The 23,600-nt window shown below is 44.5% G+C and overlaps 1 protein-coding gene across 9 annotated transcripts in view; it reads right to left on the bottom strand.

Annotated features, from left to right (window-relative positions):
• Positions 1–23,600, bottom strand: part of LOC126541152 (rho GTPase-activating protein 23-like) — a 151,766-nt gene that overhangs the window by 55,956 nt on the left and 72,210 nt on the right. For 8 of the 9 annotated variants that reach the window (XR_007601632.3, XM_050187824.3, XM_050187826.3 and 5 more), the window contains 4 exons: positions 11,631–11,696; positions 9,261–9,369; positions 1,947–2,010; positions 11–202 (listed from right to left, as the gene is read on the bottom strand). Coding sequence is in view for 8 of the 9 variants with exons in the window: in XM_050187824.3 (XP_050043781.1) it covers positions 11–202; positions 1,947–2,010; positions 9,261–9,369; positions 11,631–11,696 (431 nt within the window). In the remaining variant the exon portion in view is untranslated. The remainder of the gene's footprint in view (positions 1–10; positions 203–1,946; positions 2,011–9,260; positions 9,370–11,630; positions 11,697–23,600) is intronic. The other variant, XM_050187832.3, reaches the window with a different exon arrangement.

Raw genomic sequence — 23,600 nt, 5'->3', positions numbered from 1 at the left:
ACAAATGTACCTTGCCATCCACAAGCACAGTCTTGCAGGCAAGCCAGCCCTGGACGTCGCCTGTCACCTCAGGTTGCTGCAATTGCTGCTGCTGGTGCTGCTGCAGGTGCTGCTGCTGGTGCTGCTGCTGCTGTTGTGACTGTTGCCGTTCCTCTGAATCTTCATTCTTCCCATCCACCCCAGGCGTTGATGAGTTTGAAGCCTGGGAGTGAGCATTCGAAAATTTGAACACTACGACCCATCAGTTTAGACATAGGGTGAGGCACCTACAAATTCACATGAATCAATGACATGTAAAGAATGCCATGGCAGTAGCACGAAAAGTTATTACCGTACCTTTTACCTGTACTTCTTATTTATTTCGTTCAGATGAAAAGCATAACATATGCACAAACAAATTAATTTGCCATAGTGAGTATTATTAGTAACATTATTTACTTGAAGCAGCAACCACAAGGAACATATTTTCGAGGTATTGTAGGTGTGACACCAGGCATTGTTTGGCACATCCCCCATATTACGCTATGCCAGAGTGTAACCTGTAACCAGGGAATAATCGTGACTCAAATGCATAATATCAAGTGTCTGTTTAATTAGCAATTGCATGCAACAAAGCTTGGCAAGGATAAAAGCACGGTCACTGCATACATGCTATACAGCTACACAGTGAAAATACATCAAAATATGTTCCACATGAAATTACAACTTGCAGACATGCATTACAACTACAGACTAGGCTGGAAAGGCTGGGGAAACAAGTAAATGTCAAGTCATCGTAAGTACAAGCAACAGGCAAACAAGTGAAAGGGTAAGCAAAACAGAGTGGCAGTAGCTTCTGCGCTCTTCCGATGCCAAAATTTGTATTTGGTTGACCATAGTATTAGCAGCCATTGTTGTCGCCAGTAACATCTCACTGTTTTGTTGCCATCATCAGAATGCTGTTGGCATTTCCTATTGAAATTCGTAGTTCATTAGTGTCTTCGCTTGCCCCTTGCAAGTTGAATGCCATTAAAGGCCAACTGCAACAAAATTTTACTTTGGCTAAATTTGTTACAAATGAGTAGTATATACCACTGCACCAGTCTTGGCAAAGCTACAGCCTCAACATGCTCAACATGCCGTGTCCTAGATTTTCCAGCCACTTTCAGCATGCCATGACCGCCAGGTGCTCAGGCTGGCTTGTGTCGCCACGCCTGGAGAAGCACAGAGATCAATCAGAGCACATGGTTGCTCCGAGAGTCCTGGCGGCCAGGAGGTCTGCAGTGCCTTCACTATGAAGCAGCGTGACCTCTGAGATTCTCAAAGGTCACTTCTCGTGAGTGGTAATGGTGGTGTTTTTTTTTTCTTTCAGTTTTAGTATCAAAAACTACTATTTTGCTAGCTTTTTGTCAAATTTCAAACATCATTTTGTCAAACATCAAATTTTGCATGGAAGTTCCTCTATATCTACATTATCCTAAACTAGGCTTTTTAAGCAGTCCAAAATTTCGTTGCAGTTGGCCTTTAAGCCACACAGCATGAACATGCTAAAATGCTACAACTTATGGCACATCAAACATGCCATATTTAATTCGAAGATCTCTTTTCAATTAATTACCCCGCTAACTCATGAGAATCATTACCCAGAGGCTTTTGTCTGAGCTTAGTAGAGTCGAACCTCGATTTAATGAACAAGAATATACCGGAAAGCAAAATTTGAAATGTTTATTATTGGTGTTATTAGTACATAAAGAATGCATGCTTATAACAAATACAGGATGAAAAATGTATTTTTAAGTCGGATGCAACTTAGCTTTAACAAGGTTCAACTGTACAAGACCACAAGAGATGCCCCCAGAATGAAGAGCAAGTGCAAGGTTGTTTCCAGCACTAAAAGTTTCATCATCTGTTCAAATGACTAATCAACAAGGGCACCCTCCTGCATGCACTGAAAACCACAGCCTCACCTTGTCGCCAAAGAATGCCTTTAGCCTTTGGATTCGATGAGATCCACTTGGGGTGGACGAAGTGCTGCAGAGAATAAAACAAGCAGAAAGCAAAAAGTTGGCACACGTGCAAACAGACTGTTGGCAGGATGAGCACGTTGGGCCATACAGTAAATGGTTGCTAAATGTACTTATTACATGTCCTGGGAACAACAATTCCTTAACTATATTTACTAGCTCACTTACAAAATATCTTACAATAGATTGCTCACCAATAATATTTTTCATGAATATAAAACTAATGTGAAATGACAAAAAATTGGAGGACGCCCAAGCTTCGCCTTCAAGAGTGGAATGCAATAGCGTTATCGCACCCCGTTCGCACCGCCTACTCAAACGCGCTACGCCAGCCAAACGTTGCGATCGGCACAGATAGCCGGGCCCTGACGCGCCATGAAGGCGGACGCGATCATGGGGCGAGTGGTGAACCACGTGTCGGGGCAGCGCCGTACATTGCGAGGAGGGGGTCTTCTGTGTTTGCCGCAAGATGGCTCTGCATGTGCGCAGAGCGCAGAAGAAATGTAGCGGAAACGTACTTCACTACTCGTGAAACTGCGACTTCTGTAAGTTACATGGTCATAATTACCAATATACACCGCAGTACAACTTTCTACGGTGCGTTTCTAAGGCAACACCGCACTCACTAGAGGCGATTTTGTCCCGTTTTGAAGGAACGAACTCGTGGCTGAGTGGTAGCGTCTCCGTCACACACTCCGGAGACCCTGGTTTGATTCCCACCAGCCCATCTTGCAAGATGTTTCTTTATTTATGAAGTGCCTTCTGGGATTTATCGCTCACGGCCAACGCCGCTGACGCCGACACCGACGCCGACTCCTTAACGCTGTCGCGTTAAAATAATGAAAGCCATAAATACATGAAATCTGCAATTTTACAATCTTCATGAAACTACAAGTCTGTTATATCATAAATTGACTGCAGGTACAGAAGTGCAGATTAAATGTAAAAGATCTGAAAACATTAAGAGGCAGAATGTTGCAGTAGCAACATTGTCTAACCATCTAATACTGAAAAGAGAGAGATATAAATTTCATAACACAGGGAATTCGGCTTGAACCAGTGTGCTTCCAGATTAGGTTCATCTAGTATATGTAATAGTCGGCAGCACTATTACATCACTTAATTTAACTCCAAGTTGTTTATAGCACCACTAGAGGTTGTTCAATTCTGGATCTTGTATTCATTACAGGTGATTTAAAAAATGCAGACCTTGAGTGTGAAATTGTAGGAGGTCTTTCCGATCATAATGCAGTCTTTGTTAAATTTTCTGTTGCCTGTGAGCCTATAAAACCAGAACAAAGTAGTTACCGATTTTTCATGTGCCAACGATAATAGTGTACTTTCTATGTTAGCGGATATCTATGATAATTTTCTGCTTTCCAGTATCACCTGCGACGTGGATGCGTTAGTGGAACATTTTCATGCACTTGTGTTGGAATGAATATCGAAATTCGTTCCCAGCAAGGGTCTCAAACACAATCCTAAACACCCATGGTACAATGGAGGGATAATTCAGCTTATTCGCCGCATAAAGCGACTGCGTCGTCGATGACGGTGCAAATCAAACCAGGATTTGCTTTTGTGCACGCTAAAGGCAACATTCAAAAGTAAAATGCATGAAGCAAGAGACTTTTTTTACAACAGTACTCTGTCAACGTTCATAAGGGAAAAACTGACTAAATTTCGGATGACAAATTATCCACATTCTGCCAACCATTCTTCATCCATAATTGAAAATGAAACCTGGTCTGACACTCAGACGATCTCAGACACCTTCAGCAATTATTTAAAATCTGTTTTTTGCATTGATAACGGCACTGTTCCTTCCTTCTCCACTCCTTTTGTACCTGCAGCTTTCCCAGATATCGATATAACTTGTTCTGGGATTCACAACTTCTTACTAAACATAGACATTACTAAAAGTCCTTCCTTCTCCACTCCTTTTGTACCTGCAGCTTTCCCAGATATCGATATAACTTGTTCTGGGATTCACAACTTCTTACTAAACATAGACATTACTAAAAGTGCCAGTCCGGATAGTATTCCTATCGTATTTTTGAAACGGCACTCTGAATTAATGGTGGGCACGATATCTAATAATTATATTTCAGAAATCACTTGACTTGAAATCACTAGACTCCAGATGAGCCCTGCGAACTTGGAAGGTCGCTAATGTCATTCCTATCTTCAAGTCGGGCAAGAAAACTATTTCTAACTATAGACCAATTTCATTATTATCTACGTGCTGTAAACTTCTGGAGCATGTCATTCACAAGTACATTATTCAATACTTCACTAATAACGATATCCTTTCACAGCATCAGCATGGTTTCCGTAGTGGTTTTTCCACTGTTGCATAGTTGATTGAATTCACGCACAATATTGCCTCATCACTTAACAGTGAACAGGTCAATGCTATTTTTATTGATAACTCCAAAGATTTTGATAAAGTATGCCACAGGAAACTTTTTAAACTTCGCACCTTTCTCACTGGCTCCTATGCTGTAAATTACTTGGCTGGATAACAGATTATTTGCACCTTAGGACTCTGTTAGCTACAATCGCCAGTAGTCATCAACGGTTCACATTTCCTCGGGTATCCCACAGGGTTCTGTTTTGGGACGCCTCTTATTTATAATTTATATTAATGATGTCGTCCAAGTTGTTACTAACACTCCAGTTAAGCTTCGTCTCTACGCTCATGACTGCGTTTCATATTCTAATGTCTGTAGTGTCACTGATCAGGTTTTACTAAAGGATGTGTTTTCTTCCTTTAACGACTAGAGCAGAACTTGGCAAACGGAGATTAACTTTAAGAAAACAGCGATAATGACATTCACTAATAAGCAACAGCCCTTGCAATTCAAGTATGGCAATGCGTAACACACACTAGAAAGAGTCAAGTAATTTAAGTACCTTGGTTTTGTATTCTCTTCTAACTTAACGTGGCACAAACATATTGACCTTATTTGCACAAAATCGTTCAAGAAAATAGGTTACTTAAGAAGAACTCTAAAGGGCACGACTGAAGAATGCAAGCTAACAGCCTATAAATTGCTGGTCAGGCCTCTTCTTGAACATGCGTCAGTTGTGTGGTTACCTCATCTTCAACATGACAAAGACAAACTCGAGTCTGTCTAGTAGAAAGCTATCAGATTCGTTTTAACTGTTATGACCACAACTTTTCCCCTTCAAAGCATTATCATGTCTTATCACTGAATTGCTTAGAACATCGACGAATGTGCAATCGGCTTATCATGTTACATAATACTGTGCATAAATCAGTTTGTATAGCTGCCCCTATTTCTTTCACTGGTCATTCTACACCTGTGACCCGCTGGTCCAATCCTGTGAACATCATGCCATTACGGTCTTTTCTTGATTGTCATAAATATTCTTTTTTTCCGTGCACAGCTGACAGTTGAAATAAACTTGATAGTACTTTGCAACTATTTTCGCATGCGCAGTTTGTAAAGCAAGCGTCTAATTCTGTGTTTTGATTTTTCCTTTTTTTTTGATGTAACCACTACTGCGACGTCTCACACCTGAGGCAGCAGTATCTGTAAATAAATTGCTTGCTTGCTTGAGCAATCAGTTAATTTTACTGGTATGAGGTCACCCCCTCCTTCTAAAGGCTCTTGTAAATATGTCTTTAACTACTTTCATTTCCTTCATTGCAATATCTTCATCTATCTGCAAGACAAGACAGCAAGCAAGACAGCAAGGCTGGGCAGTGCTCCAAATTTCATGACAATGCGTAAAAACACTCAAACATCAGTTTGTACCTAGCACAGATTTACAGAGTGATATGACTGATGACCAGTTTCTGACAGCTCCCTGTCAAAAAAGAGAAAAAGGGAGGGAAGCCAGAGGGGAGGGGGGGGGGAATAGAAAAGGAAGGCATCTGTTGGAACTGCCTTGCAACCTCAGTGATCTCCATCCCTAATCCCTCCAATGCAGCTTTTTGGATGGGTTGGTAAGATATGACAAAAAAAAACTTTAACCACACAACCAGACGAGGACAGTGAAAGGACGGTGTTCGTCTCCCATCTTCTTTCACCGTCCTCGTCGAGTTGTGCATTTAAAATTTTAGCCCTAATCCCTGATACGCCTCGTGTATACATGTATGCTAGTTTGTACGCACTCTTCTAGAAAGCACTTTAAAAGGGTGGCCTGGAGTTTTCAAGTCTCTAAAGAAGTGGTCTTATACACAAGGTCACTTTCGGTCAGGCTACACAGACCAAAACAGAGCCTTAAGAGAGCCTTATACCAAGCACAATTAGTAGAAATTAGAAGTGTACGAATGCCGAATTGTAGATTTCTAATTGAATATCAAATCGAATCAAGAAATAAAAGCCAAATATTGAATCGAATATCGAATATCAGAAAATATTTCACAAAAGTTCATCCTTACTAATTTTTGGGAAGAAAATACGGTGCTGCACTGTGCCAGGGAGTCTCCTAGCATTGCATAGCAAGAATGTAACAAGCTATCGGTAACATAGATAGATAGAAATCAAGATATATAGTACAGTCTACTCTTATCAAAGGGAAGATCAAATTAGTATGCCAGCGCTGATTACAGCTCAGTTCTAGAATATAAAGGTTTTGAAAACACATTTTTATCGATAGAATTTCTGTTGAATAGAATCAAGTGCTTACTTTCCTCTGAAGCTAATCAATTAGTGAGGTTCCACTGTACTGAATACCAACGAGGTTCTCAGTTTAACAGTGAACCCATGTTTTGCAGCAATCCTTTATTTATTGCATAGAAAGCTTTGCTTGCCAGTTTTTCTTCAAAATGCAGAAGGGCTATCTCAACTTTATGGCAGGACGGTTATTGTAAGGCCCATGTGCGAACAGATGAAAGGACCACACATCACGTGACTCTAGTAGCCGGTGCCAACAGTAAAGAGCAGGCACCATCCACGCCATTTCATTGTCAGGTTTGGTGTGATTTGCCATCTGTCAAAGATTCTAAAATCTGCAGGGTCATGGCAAGTTGGCGCGATGCACCCCCCCATTTCTTTTATCCACCATCTGCGCCAATGCATTTTAAGCAGGTCATTACACTTTCGAAGCGTGTGCCCTGTAAATCCATAGGTAGTCTTATGACAGGTTGCTCAAAAAGCTTAAAAAAGCTATGTGCGTCTATGAACGGCGTTAGTAATGAGAGACACCATTCTGTGAGTCACAAATATGGCGGCCATGATCAAATATGTTGCCATGCCATGCACACGCTTTTGTTTGCGAGACGGTTTGGCGGCTTTCTGAGTGTTGCACGGCTGCTGCAAGTACACCTGCGTGGACTAGGCACCAAACCGTAACTTAAGGCCACCCAATGCAGAAGCGCCCATTAGGCCAAATGGTCTAGGCAGTGTGGCTATATGGTGTGGCCGTGACGAAAATTCGCCGCCGGCCGATGTGGTGATGGGCTGGAAGCCGTCATAGAATGCTTGCCACTAGTATGTTTATCCGAGTGGCTCATCGTGTGATTGGTTGCAAGGTCACGCATGCAGCTTATATTGACGGCTGTTGAAGCGGCGTGACATTCGTCATACGGATCCAACATGATCTGCGTGCCTACGGCGGCTAATTGGCCCAATCTTCGTACTTTACGAAATATGCGCTGGTTTTGTTGCCCTTCCCTCTGTCCACGTTGCATTATCATTTTGATCGGTCCTGTAGAATCAGACGAACCTTGTACCAACAGAGGCAGCCCCAGCTGATGCGGTGATGTGCTGCAAATTGCAGCGTTCGGATGCTGTGTGCATGAGCACCGCATCAGACCGACATCGGCAGCACTTGCAGGGACACAGTCCGCTACAGCATATTCGATATTCGCACACCCCTAGTAGAAATGTCTCACACGTTTTCCAAATTCAAATGTGTGACGGTGAAAAAGAGAAGGATTGCAGCCTGGCACTGTAAGCATTGGAATGCTGTTGAATGATGGAATGCATTGGAATGCTGCTCGAACAGCAAAAAGGCAGATGCATTGGAAGACATCAATTTATGGGCTCCGATGATTGCAGTCTATCGTTGCAAGCCCTCAAATGTTTCACGGAGCAGTGTAAAGGCAGATTTCTTTCTGTGCAGAGCCAAATTTCTCGTGTGATGAATAGTAAGCCTGAAACATTTGTCTGAAGAAATTTCAGTGAATGAGCACTCTCCGTACACGGTGCGCAAATGTGAAAGGGTACACCAAATTTGCATGTAAAGCCAACAACTTCGTTCGTACGCACACCAAGTTAAAATGATCAACGAAAAAGGAAAAACCAGGAGCAGTGTCTCTCAATAGAAGAAATATATAGTATATAGCAGTGCGTGAGGTCCTAACTTGCAGGTTTGCAAGAGTTGCTGTTAAAATGCAGATTACAATGTGTACAATTCACAGTCATTCATTCATTCATCCATTTACTTGTCATTCCTAAGGTGAACTTGTACAAAGAATCTGCTTAGTAATAGTCAAAGTCTAGTGGAGGTTCATAATCAATACACATATGGCAGCAGCACAAAAAAAAGAAAAGGAAAGAAAAGTAATATTTAGCAAAATAAATATGTACTATGTGAAATAGAGACGTTAAGAGACAGTTAAATTAAGACAGTTAAAATTAAGAGACAGGAAGAGAACGGTTTAGATCAGAGAGCAAACGGGTATAGACGATATTCTAATTGACATCAAGAGGAAAAAATAGAGCTGGGCAGGTCATGTAATGCGCCGGTTAGATAACCGTCGGACCATTAGGGTTACAGAATGGGTACCAAGAGAAGGAAAACGCAATCGAGGATGACAAAAGACTAGGTGGAGCAATGAAATTAGGAAATTTGAGGGCGCCAGTTGGAATCGGTTAGCACAGGTCAGGGGTAATTGGAGATCGCAGGGAGAGGCCTTTGTCCTGTGGTGGACATAAAACAGGCTGATGAAGAAGATGACAATGATGATGTGAAATAAATATGTACATTATGAAGTCCTTGTGCAAATGCATCAGTTTAAGGAAATGGGGTTCCCCTCAGTTACTGTCACTTTTCATTCTCCCTCAAAATCAGTTTTCTGTAGATTTTTTCTTTTTTAACCTATATTTTGTTGGCAAATTCCTGCTTGAAAAATAAATGTCAAGAGGTTTAAATATTGTGGAACATATAGACCTATCAAAAATATTAAAAGGTCCATGGTGCTGCTACATGATGCCTTCACTTTGATGAGGCCCTCCATGCAGATCAATAAAGCAATGTGTCAGCAATGGAGCCCCTCACCTAGAAACGGAGTGTTGTTCATCTTCGCTCTGGTCCGATTCCAGGTGAAGGCGTTCGTTTGCAGTCGCTCGAAGGTACGACGTTCGTCGTGCCGGGTGAGCCTTGTCTTCTGCTCATGAAGGAGCAAGAGGGAAAGCAGGGCAAGGAAAAAAGAAGTGGTGCAACATTCAAGTAATTCAAGCTTGCAAATAACTGGCTGTACATGTAATATGTTCAGAAGCTAACGCGGCACTCAATCAGTCGCGGCTGACATAATCATGCAAAACTAAATTTCAAATGAAGAAAATAATGTAAATACTATTTACCATTGAGTCTTTTGAACATCCAGTTGATATGAACTTTGGGAAGTACAGGAATAACAGTACCTTGGCATCTTAATTACTACAAAACTAACATGAGCAGAACACATAATAAAGGTTGCAGCAGACGCGTCGAGGTCAATGGGGTTCACGAGAAGAAATCTATCCTTGTCACCGCCTTTTGTTAGACAACTGGCCTACAAAACATATGTACGCACAAAGCTTGAATATGCTCCGCGTAATTGGAACCCCCAACAAATTTACCTCATTAACACCATTGAAGCAGTCCAAAGCTGTGCAGCATGGTTTATATGTTTTAATTGTGACTACAGCCACAGCATCAGTAAAATAAAAAACTCCCTCAGTCTCTCTTCTCTAGCAGACCGACGTCGAATTGCCTTACTCTTTTTATTTCACAGAATATACTACACACTTCCACATTTACATGGAATTCTCCTTCTCCCGCCGATCGCACTTCTCGTCAGCTTTTCAATTCATTGAGCGTTCAGCATCTTCATGGTTCTACTAATGCCTTTAACAACTCATTCTTGCCTACTGCTATAGCGGAATGAAATAAACTTACTAAATTAATCATGCTCGAACGTAATTATATAAAATTTCTTGATTTATTATCCACACAGCCTGTACAATCCTTGTATTAACTACATTTCATCTTTGTTTTTGTTTGTTTCAATCATGCTTTGTTTTTCAATTTTGCTTCTCTGTACCAAGTGTTCTCGAATTGTCTTTCGCTTCACTGTGTGTATGATGTGTAATATTCTTTTCCTAGTATGCCTTAGTGATCCCTGTTTGACCATGTGTATCCTGTTGTTTTTTGACTGATTTTTATTCATTCAATGACTTCTCACATTTTTCCCCACTTGGTATTACTGCCCAATTTTAGTGTATTCTGTAAATGTACTAGCTTCCCCCCCCCCCACTCTGCCATTCATATAGTAACCCAAGCAGGGGCCTTTAAGGGAATAATAAATAATTATGATGGTGGTGATGATGACGATGAAATTGCAGTTTACTCAAGAAACTAGACACCGATTACAATCAACCTATAGAACTTCCTTTTGTTATTTTTTTGTAAATCACTCAGTGAATACTGCAAAGTGCAACCATTGGTACCCTTCTGGCCACTAGCCACCTATCGCAAGGTAGTGTAACAGTGCTCAATAAATGAATAAGTAAATAAGTAGATGACAGCAACATTAAATGTATAAGTACAAAGGTTGTTCAATGAAGTGTGAAATATTAATTTCTGAAAATTGTTCATCGGCACTGTTATTCCTCTCTATATGATCCCCAGTAAGTGAAATCCATGCATACTGCCGTTTCTACAGCAGTTAGACAACTTGACTCGAGCCATCTTTTGAAACCTAGCACCTCCCTATACCTATACCTAAACACCTCCCTAAACGATACCTTTTCTTTTGTAATGTCAAAACTGTGTCCCTTTTTTAACGTGAGGTACATAAAGAAGTCCAAGAGTGCCACATCTGGACTGTAAGACGATTGTTGTGATGCTTTGGGAAACGGTAAAAAAAAAAAAGGACATTACTCTGACATAGTACAAGATGTGGAATCACGCGTTGACATGCACTGGAGGTGATTTTTTAAGTAGATGTGAAAAGATGGCTTGACTCATGTCATCTAGGCATGGCAGAAATGGTGGGACGTGCGCATTTCACTTACTGGGGAGTATACAGAAAGGGATAAAAGTGCAGAATATTAACTTTCAGAAATAAAGATTTCAGAGTACTAGACTCAGTCTTTATTGAACAACCTATGTACAGTCAAATCTCGAGTCTGTTACGGAGTGGACCAAGCACCCAAACAATGCGAACAAAACATGGCACAAGCTAGAGACATTAGTGAATTCTTCCGAAACTGTGTTTGTGCCAGGTGGATTGGATGGTACAAAACGGCACATAAACTGGATGACACAAGCGAGTCTTCCATTTTCCGTAGTACTGCCACCAGAGTGTGAGGGGGGAAAGCATTCCGTGAGTGCCGGGAGGGCAAAGCATGCAGTGTGAATGTGCACAGGCTACAAAGGTGTTACCTTGAGAACCATTTTTTCTCCTATACACAACAGATGAGGCAACCTCTGGCGAGACAAAATCATCCGCTGCAAAACAGGGTTAGGAGAGGAATGAGGAACAGAGGAAAAGAAAACAGGGAAGCACCATGGCATTAAGCAACATCAACACAAGAGTGCAGCAGCATCAGAGCAATAAAGCCGCCCACATCAGAGCACGTGTCAATGCTTACACATCCACACACAGCAAACAGATACCCAAATCCTGAAAGAAACCAAGCCAATCCCATGCAACTGTGACCAAGGCTAAAAGTGCCGTGTTCAGGTATTTTCTAACATGAACTGTCATTGCCACTTTGTCCCCTTTGGTGTTTCTGCCAAATAATTCTTACGGCACCCATTGTCAGCTATCGAACTAACTGTCTAGGTACTAAACTTGGATGTGAGATAATACTAAGCACTACACAGCTTCCAACACATGAGTGAATTTTTAGTTTCTTAAATTGTGCAGCGATGATATTTAAAGGCACCAGTTGAAATCTTAAGTTCCGATTTGGCTGTATAGTGTCACATTGGACTGCACGGCGCAGATGTTAATGAAAGCTGGTTCTAGAGCTATGCTGTGCAACTGAGCGTCGCAGTAAGCTTCTTGCGTAATTTAGTAAGATTAGACATTTCAGCATTTGTTTTTGCTCCTTGTACAGCGCCATGGTGCCATGGCAATCTTTAATAGGTATTTTATGACAGGCTTCAGCTGGTTACTGCTGACCATTCTGAAATGTGACTTCCCTCACCACCAGTATGCATTACTGTGAAAAAAAAAAAAAAGGCGAGTATCATGAGGGAAGGGTGATATGTTGACTACTACATCAGAGCTTTGGAACCTATGCGCAGTTTCAATGTAAAATACGCTAATTGCTTGACATTACTACTACCTGACAGGTGGTAGTAACACCAGTAATTACAAACTGACAGTTTATCTGGTATTCTGAAGTAGGCATGAAGATGAAGTGTATTTTATTTTGAACACTACTGGCACACATATTTTTTTTTTTTCCATACAAATGTGTGCACTAAGACAGTGAAAGAACTGTGGCTGCTGGCACAACAACCAAAGTCACAGCAGCCAGCAGTGGGGCGATCACCACGCACTGCAGGTTTGGTAAATATAAAGGCTTCCTTTTCCAAAGTATGCTGAAGGAACGTGGGACACTTTGCCAGCCTATCTAACATCCTGCTCAGTGTTGTTATGTCCTATTAGCGATGGCATCAACTTCTCTGTTGATGCAAAGAGCACATTATTCTCGACTCCTCATTCTTTCTTTTTTTTTTTGTCATTGCTTTTCCCTTACATAGCATATTGCCGCGACGCCATCTGTGCCCAACCACGCTGACGACGAGGACGACGACCTCGTGCGTGCAAGTGAGGATGCTAGAGAAGAAGAAGCCTGAACTGAGCGCTTGTTCTAATTGTTTCGATTAAATACCGCTCTCCACTTTTGTCTGAAGTGAGCCGTGACACTGGTGGACGTGCTGGGTATCGCATCATCACCTAATGATAGGGACGACTCCTACGAGTAGCCCTCCGTCCAGCCCTTCAAGACATCATCCACGCGTCGAGACACCTGTGCACCGCGCAAGCCGCCGCCTACAAGGTCTGTGCCCGGAATTCGGTCTCTTGCAACGAACTTCGTCAGCGACCTCACCGACTCAGGAAATGGCGATTGCGAGTCCAACACAGGTGACTATCCAAAACAATCTAGTCCCCACAAGCTTCCACGGTGACACGTACGAAGACGCCGAAGACTGGCTGGACCAGTACGAACGCGTAGCTAAGGTCAATCAGTGGCGTCCGGACCAGAAGCTTTCCAATGTGTACTTCGCTCTTGAAGGTAGCGCAAGGACGTGGTTCCAAAACCGCGAGGCACATTTGACAACGTGGGACGAATTTTGCCGTCGGCTACTTGACACCTTCGGAAGCACTGATCGCCGAGATAATGCACAACGCCTTCTCGAGTTGCGCATTCAGAAGCCCAACGAAAGTGTCTCCATGTTTGCCGAGGACATGTCTCGTTTGTTTCGCCGCGCGGATCCCAACATGCCGGATTCGAAGAAGCTGAGCCATCTCATGCGCGGCGTCAAAGAACAGCTATTCGCTGGTCTCGTGCGTAACCCGCCTACAACAGTGGAAGAATTCATTAAGGAAGCCACAGCAATCGAGCGGGCGCTCCAGCAGCGTTGTCGGCAATACGAACGCCTGACTAACGATGCGCCTGCAGGAGCCGCAGTACTCACAGTGACAGACGAGACTTCGCTGCGTCAACTGATAAGGGACATTGTGCGCGAGGAGATTGCGAAGCAAACTGTGACACCGAAGGAGTTTACTGTTGCTTCGGTCGCTGAAGTTGTTCGCCAAGAAATTCGGCAAGCATTAGCACCTCCTGAGCCACTCCCTGAACCGAGTCCCGGGCCTCGCTTCGAGCCACGCGCATATAGCTACGCAGACGCTGTCCGTCGCCCACTTTCTACCATGCCGGTACAGCAGTACCACCAGCGGCCACCTGTTGCTGCCTGGATACAGAGGGAGCATTTCAGGCGACCACAGCTTCGCAGGACCGACGTATGGCGCACTGCTGATCGCCGACCATTGTGTTTTCACTGTGGCGAACCAGGGCACATTTATCGTTTTTGCCCTCATCGCCAGGGTGGCATCCAGGAAATGTCACCTGCCACTCCGCGCCAGTTTCAAGAGAGACATCCACGCTTCGACGACAGTGTCACTCGGGAACAAGGCAGCTCAGCTGATCTTCGGTCGCGCTCGCCGTCTCCATTACGTTATTCTTCGCCGAACCGTCGCAGTTTCGCCGACGTGGTACGAGGCCGTTCTCCAAGCCCACGGCGGGGAAACTGAAATCAGCGACCTCCGGGGGGAAGGTTGCAAGTCGTCGAACCGCCGAAAATCCCCCATTATTACTGAGAAACGAGCAGAGCAACCCGGAGAAACGGGACGCCAAAGAATTTGTAAGTGCCGACCTACCCTTAATAATTGATGGGCACGACGTGACAGCTTTAGTCGATACTGGCGCAGACTTTTCGATCATGAGTGAACAGTTGGCAGACCGGCTTAAGAAAGTCAAAATGCAATGGACGGGCCCTTATATTCGAAATGCCGGGGGCCAGATAATGATACCTACAGGAAAATGTACTGCACGGCTCCAGATAGGACATACAGCTTTTGTCGCCACTTTTATGATTTTAAAGGAGTGCTGCAGATCACTCATCCTTGGAATGGACTTCTTGCGGGAGTACGGCGCCGTGGTTAACATACGGGACGGCGAGATAACCTTGTCAACTAGTACAGACACGAGCCGAGACGAAGAGCGCCGACGTACATCGTTACGTGTAGCCGACGACGACGTCTGCATACCACCACTATCATGCAGTCTTGTCTCCGTAAGTTGCGGCGAACAGTTTGACAAGGACGGTGTAGCTGAACAACTAACTGCACTTCTGTTCCATCAAGGTATTGCCATCGCTCGGGGCATCGTCAGCCTAATCGGCGGTCGCACAGAGGTACTACTGACAAATTTTACCAATGAACGCCGGCACATCAGTAAAGGCACCGCTGTGGCGTACTTTGACGAAATTGACCACGTCCAACACTGCTTTGCTGTAAAAGAGGAATCAACCACCGATACGATGCCATCTACACCCGTCGTCGACGTTGACCCAGGCTTAGCGCCGCAGCAGAAACAAAGGCTCAGAGAACTGATTGACCATTTTAAGGACTGCTTCTCTACAACGTCCCGAGTGCGTCAAACACCACTGACGAAACACCGCATCATTACGGAGGAAACAGCAATACCCATCCGACAGCATCCGTATCGCGTAGCTGAGAAAGAGCGTGAAGCAATACAGCAGCAAGTCAAGAAAATGCTAGAAGATGATGTCATCCAGCCGTCGAAAAGTCCTTGGGCATCGCCCGTGGTACTCGTTAAGAAGAAGGATGGCAGCCTGAGGTTTTGTATCGATTATCGCAAGCTCAATCGGGTTACGAAAAAAAGATGTGTATCCCTTACCACGCATCGACGATTCCCTCGACAGGCTACGGCATGCACGTTACTTCTCATCGATGGACTTAAAAAGTGGATACTGGCAAATAGAGGTCGATGAGCGGGATCGCGAAAAGACTGCGTTTGTGACGCCTGATGGGCTCTATGAATTCAAAGTTCTCCCTTTTGGTTTGTGCTCTGCCCCAGCCACGTTCCAAAGGCTAATGGATACGGTTCTCTCAGACCTTAAGTGGAAGACTTGCTTAGTGTACCTAGATGATGTGATTGTTTATTCTGCCACATTTGATGAACATCTCAGTCGGCTACGGTCAGTTCTTCAAGCCATACGGTCCGCTGGGCTTACCTTAAAACCTGAAAAGTGCCACTTTGGCTATGAAGAACTACAGTTTTTGGGCCACATTGTAAGTCACACAGGTGTCAGACCTGATCCTGAGAAAATCGCAGCCGTCGCAAAGTTTTCAAGGCCTACGGACAAGAAGGCAGTCAGACGCTTCCTGGGCCTATGCTCATATTACCGGCGATTTATTGCGGGTTTTGCACGCATCGCCTCACCGCTCACCTGCCTAACCAGAGAAGATGTCACGTTTGTGTGGGGCGAGGAGCAGGAGGCGGCATTTAACGAGTTGCGGCACCGTCTACAAACTCCACCTGTTCTTGCCCACTTTGACGTGGATGCGCCGACAATGATCCACACCGACGCCAGCAATGTCGGTCTAGGTGCCGTCCTTGTTCAGCGACAAGACGGCGCTGAGCGAGTCATCGCTTACGCGAGTAGAACACTGTCACGTGCCGAGTCGAACTATTCTACCACAGAGAAGGAATGCTTGGCTGTAGTATGGGCCGTTACCAAGTTCCGTCCGTACATATATGGCCGCCCATTTCAAGTCATAAGTGACCACCATTCTCTCTGTTGGTTGACCAACATGAAAGATCCATCTGCACGTTTGGCACGCTGGAGCCTACGGCTTCAAGAGTTTGACATGACAGTGGTCTATAAATCGGGAAGGCAGCACTTAGACGCTGACTGCCTCTCCAGATCACCGATCGAGTTGTCAGGCCGAGATGATGACGAATCCGCAGGCTTTTTAGGAATTCTTGGTGCGGCTACCATCTCTCAACAGCAGCAAGAGGACCAGGAGCTCGCTTCACTAATTGATTTCTTACAAGGTCGCACCACAAACAAGCCCAGATTGTTCTCAAGGAACTTGTCATCATTCTGCATACGCAACAGTGTTCTTTTTAAGAGGAACTTCAATTCAACAGGGAAGCGATATCTACTGGTCATCCCTCAAACTCTCCGCAGTGAAATCTTGCAGGCCTGTCACGATGAAGCTACCTCGGGCCACCTAGGCTACACAAGAACATTAGCACGGATCAAAGAGAAATACTACTGGCCACGGCTCGCAACACAGGTGAAGCACTACGTTCGAACGTGCCTTGACTGTCAGCGACGAAAAGTGCCACCTACGAAACCTGCCGGACTATTACATCCCGTTCAAGTTCCGGAAACACCGTTTGCACAAATTGGGATGGACCTTTTGGGCCCATTCCCAATATCAACTGCAGGAAATAAGTGGATCATAGTTGCAAGAGATTACCTTACGCGTTATGCAGAAACCAAGGCACTTCCGAGCAGCACAGCAGCCGAAGCCGCGCAGTTCTTCATCGAAAACGTCGTCCTCAGGCACGGGGCTCCAGCGGTCATCGTAACCGACAGGGGAACCGCGTTCACGGCTGAACTTTTGCGAACTGTACTCACGCTCAGTGGCACGGCACACAGAAGGACGACAGCTTATCACCCGCAAAGCAATGGACTTACGGAGCGCCTCAACAAGACTCTCGCAGACATGCTGTGCATGTATGTCGATGTGGACCACAAGAACTGGGACCAAATATTACCCTACGTAACCTTTGCTTATAATACGGCTCGGCAAGAAACAAGAATGACGCCATTCCGTCTCCTCCACAGTCGAGAAGTGACTACAATGCTGGATGCTATGCTTCCTCATGATTCCAGCGATTCCGAGACTGACGCCGCAGAATTTACAGAGCGCGCCGAAGAAGCAAGACAGCTTGCACGCGTTCGCATAACTAGCCAGCAAGACCGTGATGCGCGACGTTACAATCAACGTCATCGATGCGTCGTCTACCAGCCCGGCCAAAAAGTCTGGGTTTGGTCTCCAGTACGCCGCCGAGGCCTCGCGGAGAAACTTCTGCGCCGATACTTCGGACCGTACAAGGTTCTACGACACCTTAGCGACGTCAACTATGAAGTCATTCCTGACAGCCAATCCTGCTCGAGGCGCCGTCAGCACCTGCCTGAGACTGTGCACGTGGTGCGCATGAAACCTTATTTTGCTGAATGACATGGGCACTTGCTGGTCGGCTGGACACTGGGTGCTACCCGCCGAGCATCGGGACGATGCTCCTTTGAAGGGGGGGGGCAAATGCCGCGACGCCATCTGTGCCCAACCACGCTGACGACGAGGACGACGACCTCGTGCGTGCAAGTGAGGGTGCTAGAGAAGAAGAAGCCTGAACTGAGCGCTTGTTCTAATTGTTTCGATTAAATACCGCTCTCCACTTTTGTCTGAAGTGAGCCGTGACAATATAATATGTTGCCTCTGCCAGTTGTCCTTGCAAATGCCTATGAACTACATAGCTGCAAAACTCAATCCGCCTGTTTCATGTTCCTGTGCTGCTCTTTGACGCACGCCACTGGAAACATTTTGGAAGGGCGCCGGGGATTTCGCCGGTTGATTTGTGTACTTGCGCCTATGTTGAGTGTGTGTCAGTTGTGCGTTTCATGGATTGCGATTAATTATTAATGGTTTCTCCGGGGCAGCATGTCGTTCACCCATCGACAGTACTGGGTTAATAGACCTAAGTGCGCTGTTGTGGTAGAAGCGCGGCCAATAAAGGCACGCTGAGTTCCGTCTGCCGACGCGCTGCCTTGGAGTTCGTTGCCGCTGATGTCTGTGCTTGCACATTGCTTTTTGTATTCCTTTTAGACATTCACTAAATGTTTTGCATATTCAAGAAGCCTTCCAGCGCAGCCTTCCACGTTGGATTTGCCAAAGTGATGCATCTGTTTACATCTACAGCTTCAGATCGCTGCTATAGCTTCAGATATTGTAGAAACAATGCATCGCTGATGTGAAATAATCTCAAAACCTAGTAAAACATAATTATCTGCACATATGAGCCGCATTGTTCCTACCCAAGACGAGTCAATATGAGTGGCCAAGCCACTTAAACAACTACAACTGTGATCCAGACACAAATATATTACGGGCTGTTACTACTGATTCGCGCCTTTCTTTAACTTCATCGTACTTACAGTTTGCGCGCACTATAAGGTATCATATTAGAGAAAACTGTGCTCAGCACAAGCCCCCACTTATAGGCCGTGTAGTTCCCTCGCAAAAACGCGGATAGCATCGCTGACACCGTTGATTACTGAGCGAGTTTATGCTGCTGTATCGAATGCACTGTCTCTTCTTTCCTGTTTGACGCAGAGATAAACAGTTCTTCTGTGGAATTAAGAAATGTGTCAGCACACCAACACACACAGGCACACTATCTACAGGAATGCGACCAGCAGCGTTCGGGAACGGAGACCAAAGTACAAGATGTCGGCACAGCGCTGTTTCGCCGCTTATTGTGTACGCGCCGTATGAAGTGAAGAGTAGTTATCAAATCGCTATAGAACCACAATTGAACTATAAGAGTGGTTTCCTTCATCCTGACTGCTTATTTTTTAAGTTCAGGTCTATCGGTAGTGTATGCACGAACTCGACGAGGTCAGGCCTAACCCAACCTTCGCTAAACAAGATCAACAATTGCTCAAACTTCACGTGCATGGCTTGAGAGGACTGAAGCTTGTGCATTTCAACTTCGAAGGCATGTCGACACATTTTGAGTGCAAATAATTATATTTACAAGTGAAAGCTGCAGCTATCGCGTTGTCGGTTCGACGGCTGTCGCGCAGGGGTTGGTCGAGCGATAACGGTCGGCATGGTGATTTTGTCGGTGCTGTCGTCGACAAGAAAGCCCATCGCGCTATATGACAACTCGCACCCGTTGGTTGCATCGTTGTCGGCCCATTATGATCGACCGGTCTCAGTGACACAGTGCTAAATAGTCGGCCAATTGTCAGCATCAGCGTCTTGTCGGTCTCCTATCGACCCAGTGTTACCACGCCTTAAACAAGTACCTGAAGTCAGGCACGCGCTGCTACCGCCAGCAAGAGTGGGCCGACGCTGCAAGAAGACTGCATCAGCAACGTGTTTTTGAAATGTCGCCCAAGTGCAACGTAGGGGTTTATCTATGAATTTGACAGTCGTCAATGCAAGGCGGCAACTACGTCGTTCACGGAGCAGTCCTGACGAAGCCCTGGCCATTTTTTGTTTTAAAGTGGAGTTGCAGTCTTACGCTACGCACTTTTTCGGCACTGCACCAGCGTCGAGCTACCAGTAGAGTTTCAACACGGTACACGGCACAAGTGTTCGCTGCAGTGAGCGTCTGTGCGCTTTTTTTTCTCAGGTACTTTCCCCCGATATCTACCCACACGGCCGCGCGCACAAGAACTGCGTCCCTTCCAAAACGTTTCGCGACGAAACCGCTAGGGCAGGGCGCATGCGCCGTCGCGCCGTGAAAGAGGCAGATTCTAAATAACGTCTGATGATTTCAAAATGACAGGCTGTGTTGTCAGCCTCCATCAAAAAATCGCCCATGAGCAAATTCTGCGAAAATCTGCAATGGAGATTAAGCTTTATGAAAGGAAATCCTGGCATTTACATGAAAGCAGCCTTACTCCTTACCCTACAGCAATGTGCTATTGGTTCCTGAAAAAGAAAGCTTCGCACTTGCAAAAATTTACTCCGCTTACCAATTTCTGCAGAGTTCATTTGCCTGCTCAATTTTCCTACACTTTGTGTTGCCAATTAAATAGCTCTTGCCCAATCATCTACTAGCCCCCTAGTCAGTGCAGTTAGTCTTGAAGCACCTTCCCCAGAAAGGGAAGGGGTGGCATGGAATTTGATCCCCAACATAGGAAGAGTTTTTCTCTAACTGTGAAGCTTTCTTTCAAAGAAGTCCATCTGGGTTTCCTTTGTAGCTTCGTGCTGCCTCCAGGTGAATGTCAGCTTTTCCTCCTATAAAACCACTTATAAATGGGTGAAGAAACATTCTGTGCTTGAGTGCATTTTTGACAAGCTGGTGTTGTTGGCGTGAGCCACCTAAAAAGTAATGGCACTACCATGTTTAGCCCAAATGCACGAGCACATGGCTTACGCAAACACCACACACCACACAGCCACAAGGACCAGCATACAGCGCTAAAAGTGGACCAGCATGAGCAGCAGCTGACAAAAAAAGAATAATTGCCTTCGCGTTTGATAGTGGCAGTACACTTCAATGATCACAGTCAAGCCAAGTTTTTAATGTCTCATGTGAGTAGGATTTGCCTTATCAGCTTAACAAACTGGTCAGAAATGGCAGCACAACGCTGTGTCAATAAAAATATTCAGAAAAGAAAAATTCCTGAGAATTGCCATTACTTTCTTTTGCAGTCTAATAGCGAAATGATATTGCACAGAAGGTGCAACATGTGTTCATCAAAAATGTCAGAATGCTGTCACTGTTGACCATCCCTGTTCTATGACAACACACAGTTGTTTTTCCACTAATCTTGAAGCCATCTATGTCGGCAAAGTCTAGCTGCGAAACACACAAAATAAGTATACAGTTCAGGTGTAACAATGCTTTGTGTATACAACACTGGGTTTCCACAGGTGATAAGTGCCCAATAAGTAGCTTTTAAGTTTTTTATGGTGTTCTGAATACTCCTGGGTTTCAGTATTTGGATGCAAGAAAATGTTAATTCTGGATAAAGAAAGTAATGTGGCAGCGATTAACATTGGTAACTGCCATGTGTACTTTCTTTTTAAATATTCGTTGTACAAGGTATCGGTGATCTTTGATTTGCCCAGTAAACAGCATCTTCATGCTCCACTCTTGCAAAAGACAGGCTCGTTGCTGTATTACAATTATTATAATGCCATGCTAATTTTTACCAGCTGCACACAATGCCTGTAGCACATTCATAAATTCTCTGTAAAGAACTATTCGACCACAAATAGAGGCAATGTATTCAGGGTAGGTATAGCCCTTGCTCACATGGCAGTGCACATCAATGTATTGCTTTTAATGAATGATAATGAATGAATGATGATGAATGATTAACTGCCGCACACATACACAAACACACACACACACACACAAACGATTTATGCTTAAAATGCTGACTCTACAGTTCCCTTGCGCAGGAGAAATGTTACTGTGTTCCAGTGACAAGATGAAGAACAATTCATTATTGAAGAAGCCTTGCAACACATCTCATTAATGCAGGTATTTCCATAATTTACCTTTCCAGCTGCCAATTCAAGAAAGTTGCACACAGGACCACTGTAAGATTTGCAATACCTGGCCAGTCATTCCAATTATGCAGCAGATTGTATTACCACCTTTATTCATATCATAAGAAGCCAACAACCAAAGACACCAAGGAAAACATAGGGGAAATTACTTATACTTACGAATTCAATTAAAGAAATGATAAATCAGTGTAAATGAAAGTGGATGAAAAAAACAACTAGCCACAGGTGGGATACAAACCCACGTCTTCGCATTACGCGTGCAATGCACTTACCAATTGAGCTACCGCGGCACCGTTCTCCCATATGCTTTCTGGGGTATTTATGTTTCTACTACTAGAAATAACCCTGGGAGTGTTAGCCAGTGCCACCATTCACAAACCTTGGCAGTGGATGTAGAACATCCTTTCTGCCACAGGCGTCACGAGTATGTTGTTTTTCCATCCAGTTTCATTTACATGTTCATTTACATTACGTTGATTTATCATTACTCTGATTTAATTAGTAAGTACAAGTAATTTCCCCCATGTTGTCCTTGGCGTCCTTGGTTGTTGGCTTCTTATAATGTGATCAATAAATAAATCGAAACACTCAGTTCCCTTTATCCTCGTTCATTACATTTATTCATGTAAGGTCCACCTTTGTGGAAGGTGCAACCTCGTGTAAGGTCTCCACTCTGGAGCACGAAACTTAAAAAAAAAAAAGTTTAAATAAGCGTAACGTTCATAACCTCGTGATGGTTAATTTGCACAAGCCATTACTAGGTGGAACCAGTTAATGCACTGCCGATGACGGCATCATCGTCATCACACCACATCCATATCACCATATCACCCACCGCGTCATGCCACATCGCGATCATGCAGAATAGATCCAGCATGCTTCAACTCTTATCGGCTGTGCTGAAGTGCACTGTTTAGCTACATCTGGCTTTCGGGCTCTTCAAAAGCACATCACTGCAAGAAGTGTGAATCTAGATTTCAAATGCATGGTGTGTGGTTTCGTTACGTCATCAAGAGCTTCAAGGTGATGGAAAACTTGGACAGTGATGGATAGCACGAAGAACGACCAGCTTTGGGAGAGAGCTGATGAGGCGGGCTTGTCAAATGACGAGGGCAAAACAAGAGGTGAGTACAACTAAATGTGTGTGCATTTGTAGTCGGCTGCTAGTGGTCACATTATTCTGCATAGCACTGTGACCGCAGTTCAAGGCTTCAGTGAGCAGCCATAAGTCTGCCTTATGTAAAGCCGCAAACCCTGTAAGAAATCCGGGGGAAAGAAAGGGCGGGTCGTACATGAGTAAATACCGTAAGTTCCGTACTGCCAAAGTAGCTGCGAATAGGCACTGTACTCTCTCTCAAAAATGTTGCCGATTGTCGTATTCGTCATTGGCTATAAAAATGTGCAGCTGATGATCGAAATGCGCCTACAAAACATTGCGAGGATTGACAAGTAGGAAAGAAGAAAACAGTGGTCTTGCAGGG

Source organism: Dermacentor andersoni, chromosome 2 (genome assembly GCF_023375885.2).
Source record: "Dermacentor andersoni chromosome 2, qqDerAnde1_hic_scaffold, whole genome shotgun sequence".
In the NCBI taxonomy this organism is placed as follows: Eukaryota; Metazoa; Arthropoda; class Arachnida; order Ixodida; family Ixodidae; genus Dermacentor; species Dermacentor andersoni.
Note: the sequence above shows the minus strand (reverse complement) of the source record. Positions and strands in the feature narration are given on the sequence as shown.